Source organism: Desmodus rotundus, chromosome 10 (genome assembly GCF_022682495.2).
Source record: "Desmodus rotundus isolate HL8 chromosome 10, HLdesRot8A.1, whole genome shotgun sequence".
Taxonomy (NCBI): domain Eukaryota; kingdom Metazoa; phylum Chordata; class Mammalia; order Chiroptera; family Phyllostomidae; genus Desmodus; species Desmodus rotundus.
This window is the reverse complement of record NC_071396.1, coordinates 62,292,734-62,309,327: the sequence shown is the minus strand read 5'-3', so window position 1 is coordinate 62,309,327 and position 16,594 is coordinate 62,292,734. Positions and strand designations below refer to the sequence as shown.

The 16,594-nt window shown below is 37.1% G+C and overlaps 1 protein-coding gene across 8 annotated transcripts in view; it reads left to right on the top strand.

The window, feature by feature from the left end:
- CEP192 (centrosomal protein 192) overlaps positions 1 to 16,594 on the top strand; it is a 131,179-nt gene that overhangs the window by 98,485 nt on the left and 16,100 nt on the right. For all 8 annotated transcript variants that reach the window (XM_024580151.3, XM_045187728.2, XM_045187729.2 and 5 more), the window contains 6 exons: positions 3,927 to 4,187; positions 4,429 to 4,544; positions 5,960 to 6,069; positions 8,967 to 9,117; positions 14,925 to 15,100; positions 15,740 to 15,863. In XM_024580151.3, coding sequence (XP_024435919.2) covers positions 3,927 to 4,187; positions 4,429 to 4,544; positions 5,960 to 6,069; positions 8,967 to 9,117; positions 14,925 to 15,100; positions 15,740 to 15,863 — 938 coding nt within the window. The remainder of the gene's footprint in view (positions 1 to 3,926; positions 4,188 to 4,428; positions 4,545 to 5,959; positions 6,070 to 8,966; positions 9,118 to 14,924; positions 15,101 to 15,739; positions 15,864 to 16,594) is intronic.

Genomic DNA, 16,594 nt, shown 5'->3' with positions numbered 1-16,594 from the left:
TTTGGTTGTACGAGGAGGCACAGTGTGTCTACCTACACCTCCATCTTGGTTGGAGGCCCCATTCATGATTCTTATTCTCCGTACCTTTTCCCCCATTCTCCCCCCTCCTCCTCCCCGTTGATAACCCTCCATTTGATCTCCATTTCTCTGATTCTGTTCCTGTTCTACTTGTTTGCTTAGTTTGTTTTTGTTTTTAGGTTGAGTTGTTGATACTTGGGAGGTTGTTGTCAATTTACTTCTCATAGTTTTGATCATCTTCTTTTTCATAGGTAAGTCCCTTTACCATTTCACATAATAAGGGCTTGGTGATGATCAACTCCTTTAACTTGACTTTATCTGGGAAGCACTTTATCTGCCCTTCCATTCTAAATGATAGTTTTGCTGGATAGAGTAATCTTGAGTGGAAGTCCTTGCCTTTCATGATTTTGAATACTTCTTTCCAGCCCCTCTTGCCTTTAAGGTTTCTTTTGAGAAATCAGCTGCTAGTCTTACGGGAATGCCTTTTTAGGTAACTGTCTCCTTTGCTGTTGCTGCTATTCAGATTCTCTCCTTATCTTTAAACTTGGGTGATGTTAATTATGATGTGCCTTGCTGTGTGCTTCCTTGGGTCCAGGTCCTTTGGGACTGTCTGAGCTTCCTGGACTTCCTGGAAGTCTGTTTCCTTTGCCAGATTGGGGAAGTTCTCCTTCGTTATTTTTTGAAATAAGTCTTCAATTTCTTGCTCTTCCTCTTCTCCTTCTGGCAGCCCTATGATTCAGATTTGGAACCTTTAAAGTTGTCCCGGAGGTTCCTAAGCCCCTCCTCATTTTTTTTTGAATTGTTTCTTCATTCTGTTCTGATTGAATGTTTATTTCTTCCTTCTGCCCCAAATCATTGATTTAAGTCCCAGTTTCCTTCCCTTCACTGTTGGTTCCCTGTATAGTTTTCTTTATTTCATTTCACATAGCCTTTACTTTTTCCTCTGTTTTGCAACCTTACTCAACCATTTCTGTGAGCATCCTGATTACCGGTGCTTTGAACTCCGCATGTGATAGGTTGGCTCTCTCTTCATTGCTTAGTTGTTTTTCTGGAGTTTTGATCTGTTCTTTCATTTGGGCCATATTTCTTTGCCTTGGCATACCTGTTACGTTGAAAGGGGTGGAGCCTGAGGTATTTGCCAGGGTGGGGCAATCCATGTCATTGTGTTGTGATGCTGTATGTGAGGGAGGGGTCATAGGGGGAACAGTATGGCTTGTTTGGCTCTTGCCCTGCTTCTAGTCACTTCCCCCCGTTACCCACAAGCAAATTGGGCCCTTCAGGTGCTGATTCCCGGGTGGGTGGTTTTGTGTATTGTTATATGCGAGATCGAAGGTTCTCGTTCTAGGAACCGAAAGACTCTGACTCTTAAGAGATTTATAGATGGTTTATTGGCCAAGCAAAGCTTTTACCTGCGCAGGGGCGGACTCTCCCAAAGTGACCGGAGTCACGGTGCTCTGTAGAGCTGCAATTGAGAGCCGCGCCTAGCGCTTACAGCCTATCAGTTTTATAGTTGCAAGCAAGCAAGCGTTTGCACAGAAGCAAATATGGCAATTAGTGATTGGCTTAGGGGATTGGCTCCCTTGCACCTTATTGGTGGGGAGTAGCTCACAGACAAATATGAGCGGGAAGACTTCCTGGGCTTATGACAGGAGTTTAAAATTTCTCATGTCCTGCATTACTTGCTGTGCTAATTTTAACCCTCCGCCGACCACAGTGATTTCATTGTAGCCCAGCTTCCTTCTAAGTTCATGACAGGAAACCTGGTGATTGTTTTGCTGTAACAGCACTAATTTCTGCAAGCCTGGCCTCAACATGTATGTTCTAGGGCCATGTGGGTCTCTTCAATGAACTTTCCTATGAGGATGGGCATTTCTCTCAGCGCTGTAATCACAGGTTTTACAGCCAGTTTTTGAGGCTTTCTTTTCCTGTGCTGGAACCCTGGCGTGCACATTCTATCTCATTCCCCATTTATTCCTCCTGGTTTATCTGCGCACAAATGTGGGACCGTTTGGGACTGCCAGCCACTACCTCACCTGCCCAGAACTCCAGCCGCTGTCTTGCCACGTATCCTCACCGCCTGCCTTGCTGTGTGTATCCTTACTGCCAGTCTGAATGAAGGTTTCTTCTTTAACTCCGTGGTTGTCGAAATTCCATAGAATTCGATTTTCTGGCAGTTGTTGGTATTTTTTTTTTTAATTTGTTTTTTTCCTTCTTTTGGTTGTGCTTGAAGCAACAGGTATCTTCCTATGCCTCCATCTTGGCCAGAGTCTGTAAGTGGTCATTTTTAGAAATAACATTTTACACATGAGTCTCAGACAGAATTCAGAATATCATGTCAGGTTTCAAGTAACGATCAAGTATTTTGTGGAGAGGACTGAATGAGTTGTATCTTTTAGACTGTCCACTGTCCTGAATATATTTTAAAGTTTCATGTCTACTAGTCAGTATTTTGAGGTTATTCCTAAGGAAGAATCTCTGATGGTTTAGGGAGTCCTACTGGTGGTAGATGTTACCCTTCTCTGAGAGGTGGGCTGAGTGGGATCTGAAGTGCACAGAATATGGCTCTTATCTCACAAGAAGACTTCTTAGACCATTAACTTTGATATGTCTTTGTGGAGATAAGTAGCCTGGTGCAGTTATGGAGGAGCAATTAACTCTAGTGATGAGAGAATCAGGAACAGTCCTGTCTTTTCTCCACACTCACCCTGGATCAGTTACTTAACTTGCATGTGCGTTACTCCCTTATCTGAAATGCAAATAATTGTCACCACAATTTCCCAGTTTGGTTCTGAGAAAGGAATGAAGTTATCTGTGCTCTGTATACAGCATGATGGGACTACAATAAAAATGTATTTATTGCATGCTGAGTATATGCCAGTCACTACTCTTAATCATTACATGGTCCAGGAAAGGTTCACATTCAGGCTACTTGAATATAGAGCCTATGTTACTGTGGGCAGGGTGCAGGTATTCATACTAGCTCTTGTTTTGTAGTGCTATAGAATGGCAGTGCTCAACGAGAAGCCATTCTACCCTCCAGGGGATATTTGGAATCTTCTGGAAACATTTTTGGTGGTCATAACTTGGAGTTGGAAAGATGGTGTTTATGGCACCTGGTGGGTAAAGGCCTGGGATATGGCCAAACACCCTATACTGCACAGGATGGCCCTCACTACAACAAACAATCTGACTCAAAATGTTCACAGTGCTGAGGTTAAGAAACCCTGCTCTAGAGTAATAGCTTTTCCTTTTAAATCTTTGGATTTATTAGCACTAGTTAGATTTCATTATATTTAATCATTCTTAACCTTTTACTTATTTGTGATTCCTTAGGCTTTGAAAATATAGGTAGAATATTTATATTGAAGTTTTAAAAACAATAGATTTTTCCACCAAAACATTTCATTTCAAAAATTTAGAATGCTGGAAAATTGAAAGAATTGGACTTAAAACTCATACCCTACTACTTAGATGCTACAATTAGTGTTTTGCTGTATTTCTTTTATACAGGTCTATCCATCCCTCAATTCATCTGTTTTTTAAATGCATTTTGAAGTAAATTACATCAATATGTTTCACTCTAAACACTTGTTAAGTAAGGATATCTATACTGTACCAATCTTTTTGTTCCTTTATTATTTAAGCTTGGCTTGCATGACAATGAAATAATTATTCTTAGCATATTGAAAGGAAAATGATTTTGTACCTCTTTGATGTGTTTTTCTCTTAAGACAGAGTCTTTAATACAGTGCTGTGCTGGAAGTGAGGTAACTTCCAAAAGTATACAAAGAAAAATAATTTTAATTATATTAAATCTAGTGTATGTATTTTCTTCTCTGACCTTAATTTAATCTGATTTCTGCTTACATAAAAATAATTTTGAATATATGTATTTTCTGTTCTTTCAGATACCTTTGTCTGGATATGGAGGAACAAGTAATGTTATTTTGGAAGGTGTTAAAAAATTATCTGACAGTTACATGGTAACAGTGAATGACTTAATACCTGGCAAAGAAAGTAGAATTGTTTTTTCTGTTTGTAACACTGGCTCTCGGGCAGCTTTTGTTAAAGCTGTAGGTTTAATGGATTCTCAGAAAAAAATTTTCCTGGATCCTAAAGTATTAAGGATTTTTCCAGATAAATTTGTGCTCAAGGAAAAAACACAAGAAGTAAGTATGAAAGTCTCTGCACTAAAAATATAAACTCATTTTTAGATTAAATTAATGTGTATTTTATGGCTAAAAACTAAAAAAATATTTGAAATGTATAGAGGAATAGAGGTACTTCTTGGAAATGCTATACATTTGCATTCATGTCTACATTGACTGTTAGGCTCATATGACAGTTTATTAATAGTGAAATAACTTAAAAAATATTTAATACTCAGTTTAACTGTTTTTTTGACATCAGGATGTTACCATAATATATAATCCACCAGACAGAGATAGCAATCACAAAATCGCAACAGAACTGTCAACTATATACTTCTTTGGTGGAGATGAAATTTTACGACAACAGTATCGAAGGTAGGTTACTTATCTTAGATGGTACTGGCACCTTTTCAGTAGAAATAATGAAGACTTAAAAAATTGTTTTGAGATTTGGAATTTATAGCACATTTCATTATTTATTAGTGAACCGGTAGATGAAAACAGTCTTGGTTAAATTTGTGTAGCTGATAAAAAGAAATGCCTATAGGAAATTCACGTATGTTCTCATAGGACCATCTTTGTAGTGATGGTCGATCATTTCAGAAAAGGCTTAAAAATTACTAAATGTATTTTGTTTAAACACACCTGACTTACTTGGAATATTTCTAAGAAGGTTGTGAATTATTTGAAAGGAATTTTAGAACTGTGTGGGATGTTTAATATGACTTAAAGCATGTAGTTCTAGAAAATTTGTTACATCTAATTTAAATATAGCTAAATATGCTGAAATGTCAAATTTAGGTATTTAGGTTTAGATATGATTTAACATAGGTAACATTCTTGTATGCTGAATTCAGAGTTCTTATATTATCAAATTGTGTTCCCTAGCCTAGAAGACTAAATATAAAATAATTGTGAAGTTCATGGTGTTTCATTTGTTAGTAGGAAATCATTAACTCCCAGCAGGGGACATGTTATATGCATATACCAGTCTTTCCTTCTTCCAACTTGCATGCTCTGCAATGCTTTATTCTGGTGCAGAATTTAGAAAATTTTGTTTAATTTTTAATCTGTTGAGGATTATTGGAATGTTTACAAAGTGAGAGAGCATAGTGATAAGTAGCTACATAATGTGAAAATAGACCCAATTTGAAGAACTCAACTTTGAACTGGTTTTGTTTCTCAATTATGTATTTTAGAGATAGAAACAGACATTTGGAGAAATTAGATTACCAGATTTTTTCTTTTCTCCACTGGATAATAGAAATCAAGGTATTATTTTAGAACTCCAGTTTGCCACAGATTTAGAGTAGTAAGATTTCATTTGTTTATGAATATCTGAGTATTACAGAGAAATTTACATTTCAGTTCTCATGCATTCTCTAGAAGAAGCCAGATAAACATAGTTATATGGTAAATTAAATGTCTCCCTCTCATGTCTTATTTGTATCATTTTCTTGACATACTCTTTTTTTTTTCCTTGAGGCAAATTTGTTACTAAATTAAATATTAAAAATGTAAGACCTGAAAGGAATCTAATTTTATCCTTTCTACTCATATTAGGGAGTGCTTTTTCTGATGTTAATATTTAACTGAAACTGATGGATGTACTACCATAATTTTTAAGGGAATTTCCAAAACATTTTCTTTTTTAAATTATTTATTAGGATTAGTACATAAGATCTGTGTACTAATGTATTGTGCTATTAGTTGAATTTGCCAAATACACTAGTAAAAATTAGGTCATTTCGTATGTAAAACTACCTTTGAATGAAAATCTCTCCTGGCAGAGCTCTGTTGCATACACCAGGGATTGTGGAACACATATTTCCAGAGCATAGTGTGCTTAAAAGCATTGACTTTGCTGAAGGATTTCAAGATGAGCTGCTAGTAACTGAAGGTAAGAATTTCAACATGTCTTAAATCTTTGAATCATTTGTAGTATTATCTAGATCCATTGATGTGGTAAGAAGGAAGAATATTTGTTTATGGCATCAGGCAGAGTTTGAGCTACAGCTCTGCTCTATTACTTTGGACAAATTATATCTCTGAAATTCAATGTTCTCTGTAAAATGAGAGCAATAATAATAGTAGCTAGCTTTTCATTTATACAGTATAAATGTTAGATATCATTAATGTATTTTTGCACCTATTCTGTTAGTGGAGTTTAAACAGGAGGAAAATGGTTATTATTAAACTCAAATTAATTACTATTTAAGATTTAATGTTTACAAACTTAAACTCATTTTGAGATTTCTGTGCTTTTTTGCCTGCTTTACAATTTTGGAGGGTGTGATTATGGCAAAATCCTAAATAGTGGTGGAATGACTAACTTAGATGTTAAGCTCTGTTCGATATTAACAATTCAAGGATTTAATAGCATTTATTACTCACACAAAATGTATGTATTCAGGCGTACAAACTGTGTAAAAGTGTACAGATTTTCACCACACAATATTTTTTTATTATAATAAGAAGAAATTATGTAAATGCCCAAGAGAAGGGGATTGTTTCATTGTGCAATATACTATTTTGAAGCTATTAATACAGTGATGTAATTCTATATTAACAACATGGAAAGCTGTTTGTTGAGAAAAAAATATATTTAAGGTTTGCATAGTAAGATTCATTTCGGTATAAAAATAATTTAGTGTTTATATAGTTACATAGGTAAAATTACAGTATAAAATTTTACTTCGTGGTGTTCTCCCCATTTTTGTTTTTTTAGTTTTTAAATGATGAAATATATATATTGCTTCTGAAATATGCAATGATAAAATAAAAGGATACTTAGGCCTATGTACAGGTGATGTAGTATGTATTCTTTGCAGCAATTAAGAGTCTAGAACATCTGCTCAAAGGGAAGACAGCAACAGGGGTTAGTTAAAAATAATGAAAAGATGAAAAGTGAATTTTGTCACTTCTAATCTTACATGTTAAGGGAGCAGAATATGGAAAGAACCTTGGATTTGAGGTTGAAACTCAATTCAAGACCCATCTTCACCACTTCAACTCCCCTGAGCTTCACATTCCTTATTTCTTACCTCTAGAAAGATCCCAATAAAAGAATTAACTGAACTGTACTATGTAGTTAAAACACAAATGTTTAGTAACATATTGAAACAACAGTGAAGACTAACTCAAAGTAGGTAGCTGGAGTTTGTAGTGGTTCAGAGCCTGGCACAGTTTCATAATTCAACAACATTTCATTAATTAATTGATTGGACATGTATTGAGAGTACAGGGTGCCAGTCTCTAGAGGGAAAAGATGCAGTGCTTGCCCTTTAGAGGCTTTACAGGCTTGGGGAAAGACAGATGATTAAGGTACAGTGTGAAAAGTATTGTGATAGAGCTGTGTTTAGGAATCTGGGAGAGCACAGAGGAAGGGTGCCCCATGTAGAATGAAGTCATTGTAGAGGAATCTTTTTTCTTTGTAAAGATTTTATTTATTTATTTTTGGAGAAAGGGGAAAGGGAGAAAGAGAGGGAGAGAAACATCGATCAGTTCCTTTTCATATGACTCGTATGCACACCAACCAAGGACTGAACCTGCAATCCAGACATATGCCCTGACCTGGAATCAAACTGGCAATGTTTTAGTCTACAGGATGACACCCAACCCACTGAGCTACACCAGTCAGGGCTGTTGAATCTTGAAGAACCAGATGGGGAAGGATGTTCCAGGGAGAGGGAGCCTTGTACAAAATCAACAAATGTGTTATATAAACCCAAGAGATAAGTAGCATGCCAAATTACCCATCTAAGATTGGAGTTAAATTGGGACTTTGGGAGGTCTTTGGAATGCCAGATTCTACCTCAAGGAACATTGGATTTTTCCAGATGGTTTATTTATTGTCCAGACAAAGAGAGGAAACAGTCCCACTTTGTTTTGTGTTATTGCAGTAGATCACCTATGAGAATGTTTCATTTGAACTTTGTACATGATTATTTTCAATAACTTTTGTTTGAGCACATTACTATTACAAGTATTTATAATCTTGCTTTTGTAAAATGTGTAATTAGTGGCAATTATTTTCACAGTTGATTTAAACTTTTACAGTCAGATGTTTTGGTTATTATAAATTTCAGTTTATACTTAATTCTTAATATCTAATTTATATGTAGAATATAAACATGTTCTATAACATTTCTTGTATATGTAAATTCAAGTGGACTAATCTAGAGATGTTCAACTCCAGCACTATTTTATTAATCTACAATATTTAGTTATGTTAATATTGCCTGGTTTCTAGATTTGCTTAAGTTAAATATCTGTGAGACTGCCACTTATAAATTATGTGCTGTTAACCTCTTTGTGCTTCAGATACTTTATCTTTGATGTTAAGATAATACCTATCTCAAAGCGTTGTGAAAACCAACTAGGTTAATATATACAAAGAGAATAGAACATTGCCTGGCTCACAGTAAGATTTATATAAGTTTGTGCCACATATATCTTTTGAAATGTTTCTACTTTAATGTTCACAACAACCCCTGAGATATTATTATTCTATATTATACTTGAAACTAAAGCTTAGAGAGGTTAAGTTGCCAAAGGTTACACAGCTAAAAATTGTCAAGGTTGTAGTTCAAATTCAAGGCCAGAGCCTACACTACTAATCATTGATGCTTGCTGAACTACCTATAATTTTATGCTTGTCAGTAGTATTAAAAATTAAAATGTCACCTACCCCAATCTAACAGAGTAGTGTTTTGTGGCTGATAAACATACACAAGTTTATCTCATATTTTGTGGTGTGATTATGTGGATTTATGTATTTCAAACATTGTATTTCAGTGTATGATCTTCCCCAACGGCCTAATGATGTTCAACTCTTTTATGGAAACATGCGTAAAATTACACTTTCAATAATTGGAGAATTCAGAGATTCTATTTCTAGCAGAGAATGTCTTCAACCTTCTTCCAAAGCTAACTTAGAATCAAAAAGGTAAAACAAACAAAACACTTGTCAACAGATTTCAAGATTATTTGATTCATAGTATAGTTCATCTTTTCGCTGTACTTCATTTTCTTTTTTTTTGTCTCAAAATGTTTATTTCAAATTTATGGAAAAGTTAAAAAATCATTCAGAGAACTTCCATATACTACCTGCACTGAGAGTCCCCAATTAATGTCTTAACCACATTCACCTTATTATTCTTCATGTATAAATAACTTTTTTCTGAAGCATTTAAGGGTAAGTTGCAGGTATGATGATCAACTAGCGTTAAATTTCTTAAAAACACAGCTGTTACAACTGTTACAAAATTACATAACCACGGTAAGCCCATCAAAATTAGGATAGTAATACTGAAACAGGCAGTTCTACCATCTAGTTCCCAGATTCCATTCAAATCTCCCCAGTTTCCCAATAATGTCTTTCATAATTAAATCAAGCAAATAAACAAGACACTTTTCTCTATCCTTTTTGGTCCAGAATTTAATCTAAGATCACATTTTGCATTTAGTTAATCTCTCTTTTTTTTTAAGATTTTATTTATTTATTTTTAGAGACAGGAAGAGAGGGGGAGAGAGGGTGGGAAACATCAGTGTTTGGTTGCCTCTCACGTGCCCCCTCCTGGGGACCCAGCCCACAACCCAGCCATGTGCCCTGACTGGGAATTGAATTGGTGACCCTTTGGTTCACAGGCTACACTCAGTCCACTGAGCCACACCAGCCAGGGCAGCCTGTCTCTTCAATAACTTTTAATATAGAACACTTCCGCTTTCCTTATCATCTATGACTGAGATAACACAGAGGGTATTATTATCAAATCAGCTCCACAGAATCAAAGATACTAACTAGATTTAAGCTTGGCTAACAATTTGAGGTGAAACATGAAGAAATCCAGATTACTAATGGTGCCTCCTAAGTCCTTTTTGCAATATTAATTCTCCACTCTGGCTCAAATTTAATGCAAGTTGTGCATGTGATATATCACTAACACAGAAGGCGAAGCTATCTTGATCATGAAAGCTTGCTATACTTTGATAAATTCATAAATTTCAGATTTTTAACCATAAATAATGTTAGACCAAGAATATAACGTTTAAATATTCTGTAGTTAAGGACATTAGTGTGTTTGCTAGGAGATATCATTAACAAGATGATATATGTGTCACACAGGTGGCAAACACAAGCCCCGAGGGCCAAATCCAGCCCTCCCCTGGTTTTATCTGGCCCGACACCTTGTTTCTACCTTGCGGCAGTGCAGAGCTCTCACTTAACTGTTAAGGAGTAGTTACATTTATACAGTCCTAAATTTACATTCAGCCCTTTGAAGGCAACCTCGAAGCTGATGTGGCCCCCGGTGAAAATGAGTTTGACACCCCTGACGGGATTTCACGAAGTCATTTTTTCCCGCTGGTCATTCCCTGGTAAAATGGAGAAAATAGTTTGTAGGCCAGTGGCTAACCCTTTTCTTAACAATGACCTTGATGTTTTTGTAGAGCACAGGCCATTTACTTTATAAAATATTCCTCAGTTTGCAGATTTTGAACACCACAGAAATGATGATCTTTGCTTTCTCAGTGCTTTGTCTTAGGTGGTAAACAATGCTGATTTGTCCCATTACTAGAAATATTTGTATCATTCAGTTAAAATAGTGTCTGCCAGGTTTCCTCCACTGTAACGTTAGTTAACATCTTGTAGGGAGATACTTGGAGATGATAAATTACGTTGTTCTTCATCAAACTTTTAGCACCAGGTGATGATTGTTGCCTGAATCATGTTATTATTATTACTATCTTGTTTACCAAATGATGATTTTCTCATTTCATTTTCTTGCATTTGTTAGTTATCTTTCCAATATGACAAAGAGGTTTACTTTTCTCTCTTTTATGTATTCACTCACTTACATTAGGACGGGCTCATAGGTTCAGTATTAATTCTTTACTGTCATTATTTGGTCTCTTAATTTGGCTCCTTGATCCTTTTCATGTGCCCACATCATTCTTTGAGCCCTTCCTTATTTGGTGGCACTACAGGATATTCTAGGCTCGTCTTATACTTAACCTTGTCCAAGCCCTAGGTTAGCTAGGACTCCTCTTAGAAGTCCTGGTTCCTTTTAGTAGAGAATGGCACTGAAGCCAGGATATGGGTAGTAGGTGTGCTATATTGCTTTTGAGATGCCATTACTTTTAGGCCTCCTCAGTGGACAGAGCTAGGAAATAAATGCATTTATATATAAATCCATGTATCCCTATCTGTCTATAAATATGTCAAAACTCTGAGTTTATTTACACTGACACTTCCAGTTCTAATCTAACACAATACGGTGTATTCTTTTTTTTTCTTTTCCTAATTGTCCATTTTTCTCCAATACTGCGAATCCTGGCCTGATTTTCTCAATGTATTTACATTTTACTCAATCCTTCTGTTCTTAACCAATCTTCTCATCACATGGCCTATCTCCCTGGGCTCCGTGCTGCCAGCTCATATTGTGTAAGAGTTCCCAGTGCCTGCAAGTGCCAGTGCCACCAACTAACCTCACTCCTGACTCACAGGCACCCACCTCCATCACCCCAGTGCTTCTAGGTCAGCCAACTTGTTTTCTTTTCCCTATACTTGTAATGTTAATTTTCTGCTAAGATAGCCAATCAAAGAAAGAATTAAAGATAGTTACATATATTAAAAATTAGCTTGAAAATCACTTAGTGTGAGGAATTGGTTCTTAGGAAGCTAAAAGGCCAAGAATAAGGTTTTTTTATTTTTTTTTAATTATTTTTGACACTGAAGACCAAGAAGCAGTATGTTTTTTAAAAAGTGCCAACGATGCTGTAAGGTCAGGAATACTGCTAATACCAAATTTCAAGATGGAGAGAAGGACAACAGCAAGGGCTTCTGCAGCTGTAGTGCTTCATACTGGAAACTCTAGGAGACAGAAGCCCTGTGGCTGGACTCTTAGCTGCCACAGCATGTTTGAATCTATATGCTGCCCAGGCACTTACTCAGGTGGTTGCTATAGAAATAATTACACTACAGAATTTTGATGCTGCAAAGCAGATGGATGTTAAAGTAGAAATGCTGTGATCTTTGTGTTTTTGTTCTAATATCCTCAGGATTAAAAAGGAGATAATTTTAAAAAAATATGTATTTATTGATTATGCTATTACAGTTGTCCCATTTCTCCCCCTTCACTCCACTCCATCCTGCCGACCCCCTCCCTCCCACATTCCCCCCCTATAGTTCATGTCCATGGGTCATACATGTAAGTTCTTTGGCTTCTACATTTCCTACACTATTCTTACCCTCCCCCTGTCTATTTTCTACCTACAATTTATGCTAGTTATTCTCTGTACCTTTCCCCCCTCTCTCCCCCTCCCCTGTTGATAACCCTCCATGTGATCTCCATTTCTGTGGTTCTGTCCTGTTCTAGTTGTTTGCTTAGTTTGCTTTTGTTTTTGTTTTAGGTGTGGTTGGTAATAACTGTGAGTTTGCTGTCATTTTTACGGTTCATATTTTTTATCTTCTTTTTGTTAGATAAATCCCTTTAACATTTCATATAATAAGGGCTTAGTGATGATGAACTCCTTGAACTTGACCTTATCTGAGAAGTACTTTATCTGCCCTTCCATTCTAAATGATAGCTTTGCTGGATACAGTAATCTTGGATGTAGGTCCTTGCCTTTCATAATTTTGAATACTTCTTTCCAGTCCCTTCATGCCTGTAAGGTCTCTTTTGAGAAGTCAGCTGACAGTCTTATGGGAACTCCTTTGCAGGTAACTGTGTCCTTTTCTCTTGCTGCTTCTAAGATTCTCTCCTTCTGTTTCATCTTGGCTAATGTAATTATGATGTGCCTTGGTGTGTTCTTCTTTGGGTCCAGCTTCTTTGGGACTCTCTGAGCTTCCTGGACTTCCTGGAAGTCTATTTCCTTTGCCAGATTGGGGAAGTTCTCCTTCATTATTTGTTCAAATAAGTTTTCAACTTTTTGTTCTTCCTCTTCTCCTTCTGGAACCCCTATAATTCGGATGTTGGAACGTTTAAAGATGTCCTGGAGATTCCTAAGCCTCTCCTCATTTTTTTGAATTCTTATTTCTTCATACTTTTCTGGTTGGATGTTTCTTTCTTCCTTCTGGTCCATACTGTTGATTTGAGTCCCAGTTTCCTGCCCATCACTGTTGGTTCCCTGTACATTTTCCTTTGTTTCTCTTAGCATAGTCTTCATTTTTTCATCTAATTTGTGACCAAATTCAACCAATTCTGTGAGCTTCCTGATTACCAGTGTTTTGAACTGTGCATCTGATAGGTTGGCTGTCTCTTTGTTGCTTAGTTGTATTTTTTCTGGAGGTTTGATCTGTTCTTTCATTTGGGCCAATTTTTTTTTTGTCTTGGTGCACCTGTTATGTAAAGGGGCAGAGCCTTAGGTGTTCACCAGGGCGGGGTAACGCTGGTTGCTGCGTTGTGATGTGTAAATGGGGGAGGGGGCCGAGAGGGAGCAGTAGCACTTACTCCACTGTCTGCTGGATTTCAGTCACTCCCTCTGCTACCCACAATCAACTTGGGCCCCTCTGGTGCTGATTCCCGAGTGGGTGGGCTTGTGCACACTCTAGGCCCCGTGTGGGTCTCTCCAAGGAACTCTCCTGTGAGGCTTGGAGTTTCTCCTGCTGTTGCCTCTGCCCCCATGGGCGTTTTCAATCAGAGGTTTGAGGCTTTATTTCCCTGTGCTGGAGCCCTGGGTTGCATGGTCTGCTTCACCCCCCTGCTGTTCCTCCTGGTTTATCTATGTGCCAATGTGGGACCATAGGGTCTGCTAGCTGTATCCTGGACTTCCCTGTTCCACAGTCAGCCACTTCACTGGGTCTGCCAGCCTCCGTCTTGCCATGAGTCCTCTCCACCCTGGCTGCCCGTCTCTGCCCCTCCTACCGGTCTGGATGAATGTTTATTCTTTATCTCCTTGGTTGTCGGACTTCTATACAGTTCGATTTTCTGTCAGTTCTGGTTGTTTTTTGTTTTTAAATTGTTGTTGTCCTTTTGGTTGTGGGAGGAGGCACAGTGTGTCTACCTATGCTTCCATCTTGGCCGTAAGCTGAGATAAAATTTTAAAAACAATTATTTCTGACTTTTGTCATGCACTTCCATTATTTCCCTGGGCAGAGAGGTCTGCTTTGGAAAGGAATGGGTGAGAGGGCAATGGTAAAACTGAAGAGAGGGATGTCTCTGTGCTGAGTGTCAACTTAAAGGTGTTGTCCCACTGTAGTGTAGGAGAATTTGGACTCTGCACAGTTGAACTTCAATTCAATTAAGTCATGTGCTTTCATGATTATAAAATTTATTTGAACTACAGTTTTATGTAATCTAAGGCTTATTTGAAAATACTATTTCAATACTTAATTAAAAACTTTTAAAACTATGTTAGCATTTTTTACTCTGGTATTTTTCCCTGTAAAGAGTTTCTTTACCTAGAAGACTTTTCTTAATTTAAAGTTTTTTGGTGTTAGCACCATGAAACCAGTTATAAGTACATTAAGAGTTTCATTTTTAAACAGAAAATTCTTAATACTGTGTAATTTTCTAGTAAATCCTTATAAGAGTCCTCAGGTGGCATGCAGAAATCAAGGCCGGAAAGAAATTAAATCACTGAGTATTCTTGGTAAAGATTATTACTATAATATTTGACATATACTGTACTTATTTTTTTATACATTACATTAAGAATACACAATATGAAGGGTTTTTTATTCACTGAAAAATACACAGCATGTTAATTCACTTTTTTATCACTTATTTATTTTTTCTTTCTCTTTTTCTTTAGTGAATCTGACAGTCTTGTGAAACATGGTGGCAATGTATCTTTGGATGTTTTACCAGTTAAAGGTCCTCAAAGTTCTCCACTTTCTCAAGTTGTTCACCCACCTCAAGATGAATCATCTTCTGAGGAAATGTGGACTATTCAACCGGAACACTTGATTTTGGTAGCCCCTTCTACTTGTAAGTATGTTAGCGATGACACAACAGGAATGTACTCTGAAACCCAGGGCTGTACGTACTTTGTACCCCTGGCTCATCTAGGATATATATGTGGACTTTATGTACCTATGTCAAGTTGCTTTCATAGGTCCTCCCCTTGTTTGCTAGAGACCTAACAGACTTGACCACAGCATCGTTGTGACACAAGGTCATGGTCCTCAGTCCAAGTTCCCAGTTTCCTGTACAGGAGAGCCACTTACGATCCATTGTCCCTTCCTCCCACCACATTCTCTATGCAAAGAACTCATTGGGTACTTGGCTACTTTTACCCTTAACATCTTTATAGTTGGTTCACAGGAATAAGTCTGGTACCTAGGTATGTGCCTAAGATAAGACCAGGTGGTAACAATGTCCAGATTTCCTTTTTTTCTCTCCCTTGTTCAGTATTTGAACTTTGTTCCATATCTTTGTAGTTTCTAAGAGTAAACAGGAGGTTTTGCTTTACCAGAGATTAGAAATTCTAAATTGTAACTGGGCAATTGAGAAAGCAAGATAAGCTTGGTTTACTAGTGTACTTATGTAGGATTCTTTACTCTTTATTAACTTTGTCTTTTTCACTAATGCTAAATGTAAATAACATTTATTTATCTGATGTAATAGGTGATCTGGCAAAAACTGGACGTTTCCAGATTTTAAATAATTCTGTTAGGTTATTGAAATTCGAGCTGTACTGGCCAGCACATTGCCTCACAGTAACACCACAACATGGATTTATTCAGCCCGAGTAAGTATGACTTCTGTTTCCTCTGTGTTATTCAGATGCTGGCATGATGACTTTTTAAGGATCAAATGATATGCCATTTTAACTTTTTCAGTAGAACTTTGCCATGTGCTGGCTGTACAGTGTGCCATGTCTGGTTCCATGGTACTGACAGTACGTTCAAGACTCATGCTGCTTAGAAGAGCAAAGACCATGTCCATAGCCAGATATCGTATATAGCCTATAAGGGTCAAGAAAAATTTGTGAGATGGGAAAGTGTTCCTTCAGTAGAAGACATTAGAATGTTTTCTGGCATTATTACTCTGACTACAAAACTGCAATGAAAGGGGTATCATTGTGCCTGTGATGAGGGGTGGTGGTCTCTTAAAGCCTCAAGAGTTCTGCCTTTTATTACCTTGCATTGGGGTCACTTTCTCTGCTGGTTTGCTCTAAAGGGCATTTTATAGACAAAACTTCCTGGCTTAATATTTCTGAGCCATAAACCTAGCTTGCCATTTTCTGCAGAGAATATTCTAAGATAGAAGGAAGTCTTTGGGTACCTAATGTTGATAAGCATTTGCCCTCTATGTGCAGCTTAATTATTGATAGGAGGTAAAGCCACAGCTCTGCAGCTTTTTAGAAACTGTATCTGGGTTGGCACAGAATATTCACATCTGAAAGTTGCTTCATATTTAGGAATAGCAACATTCTTGACAGAACAAGAACATGAAATTACTTTTGCAAAATGATGGAGT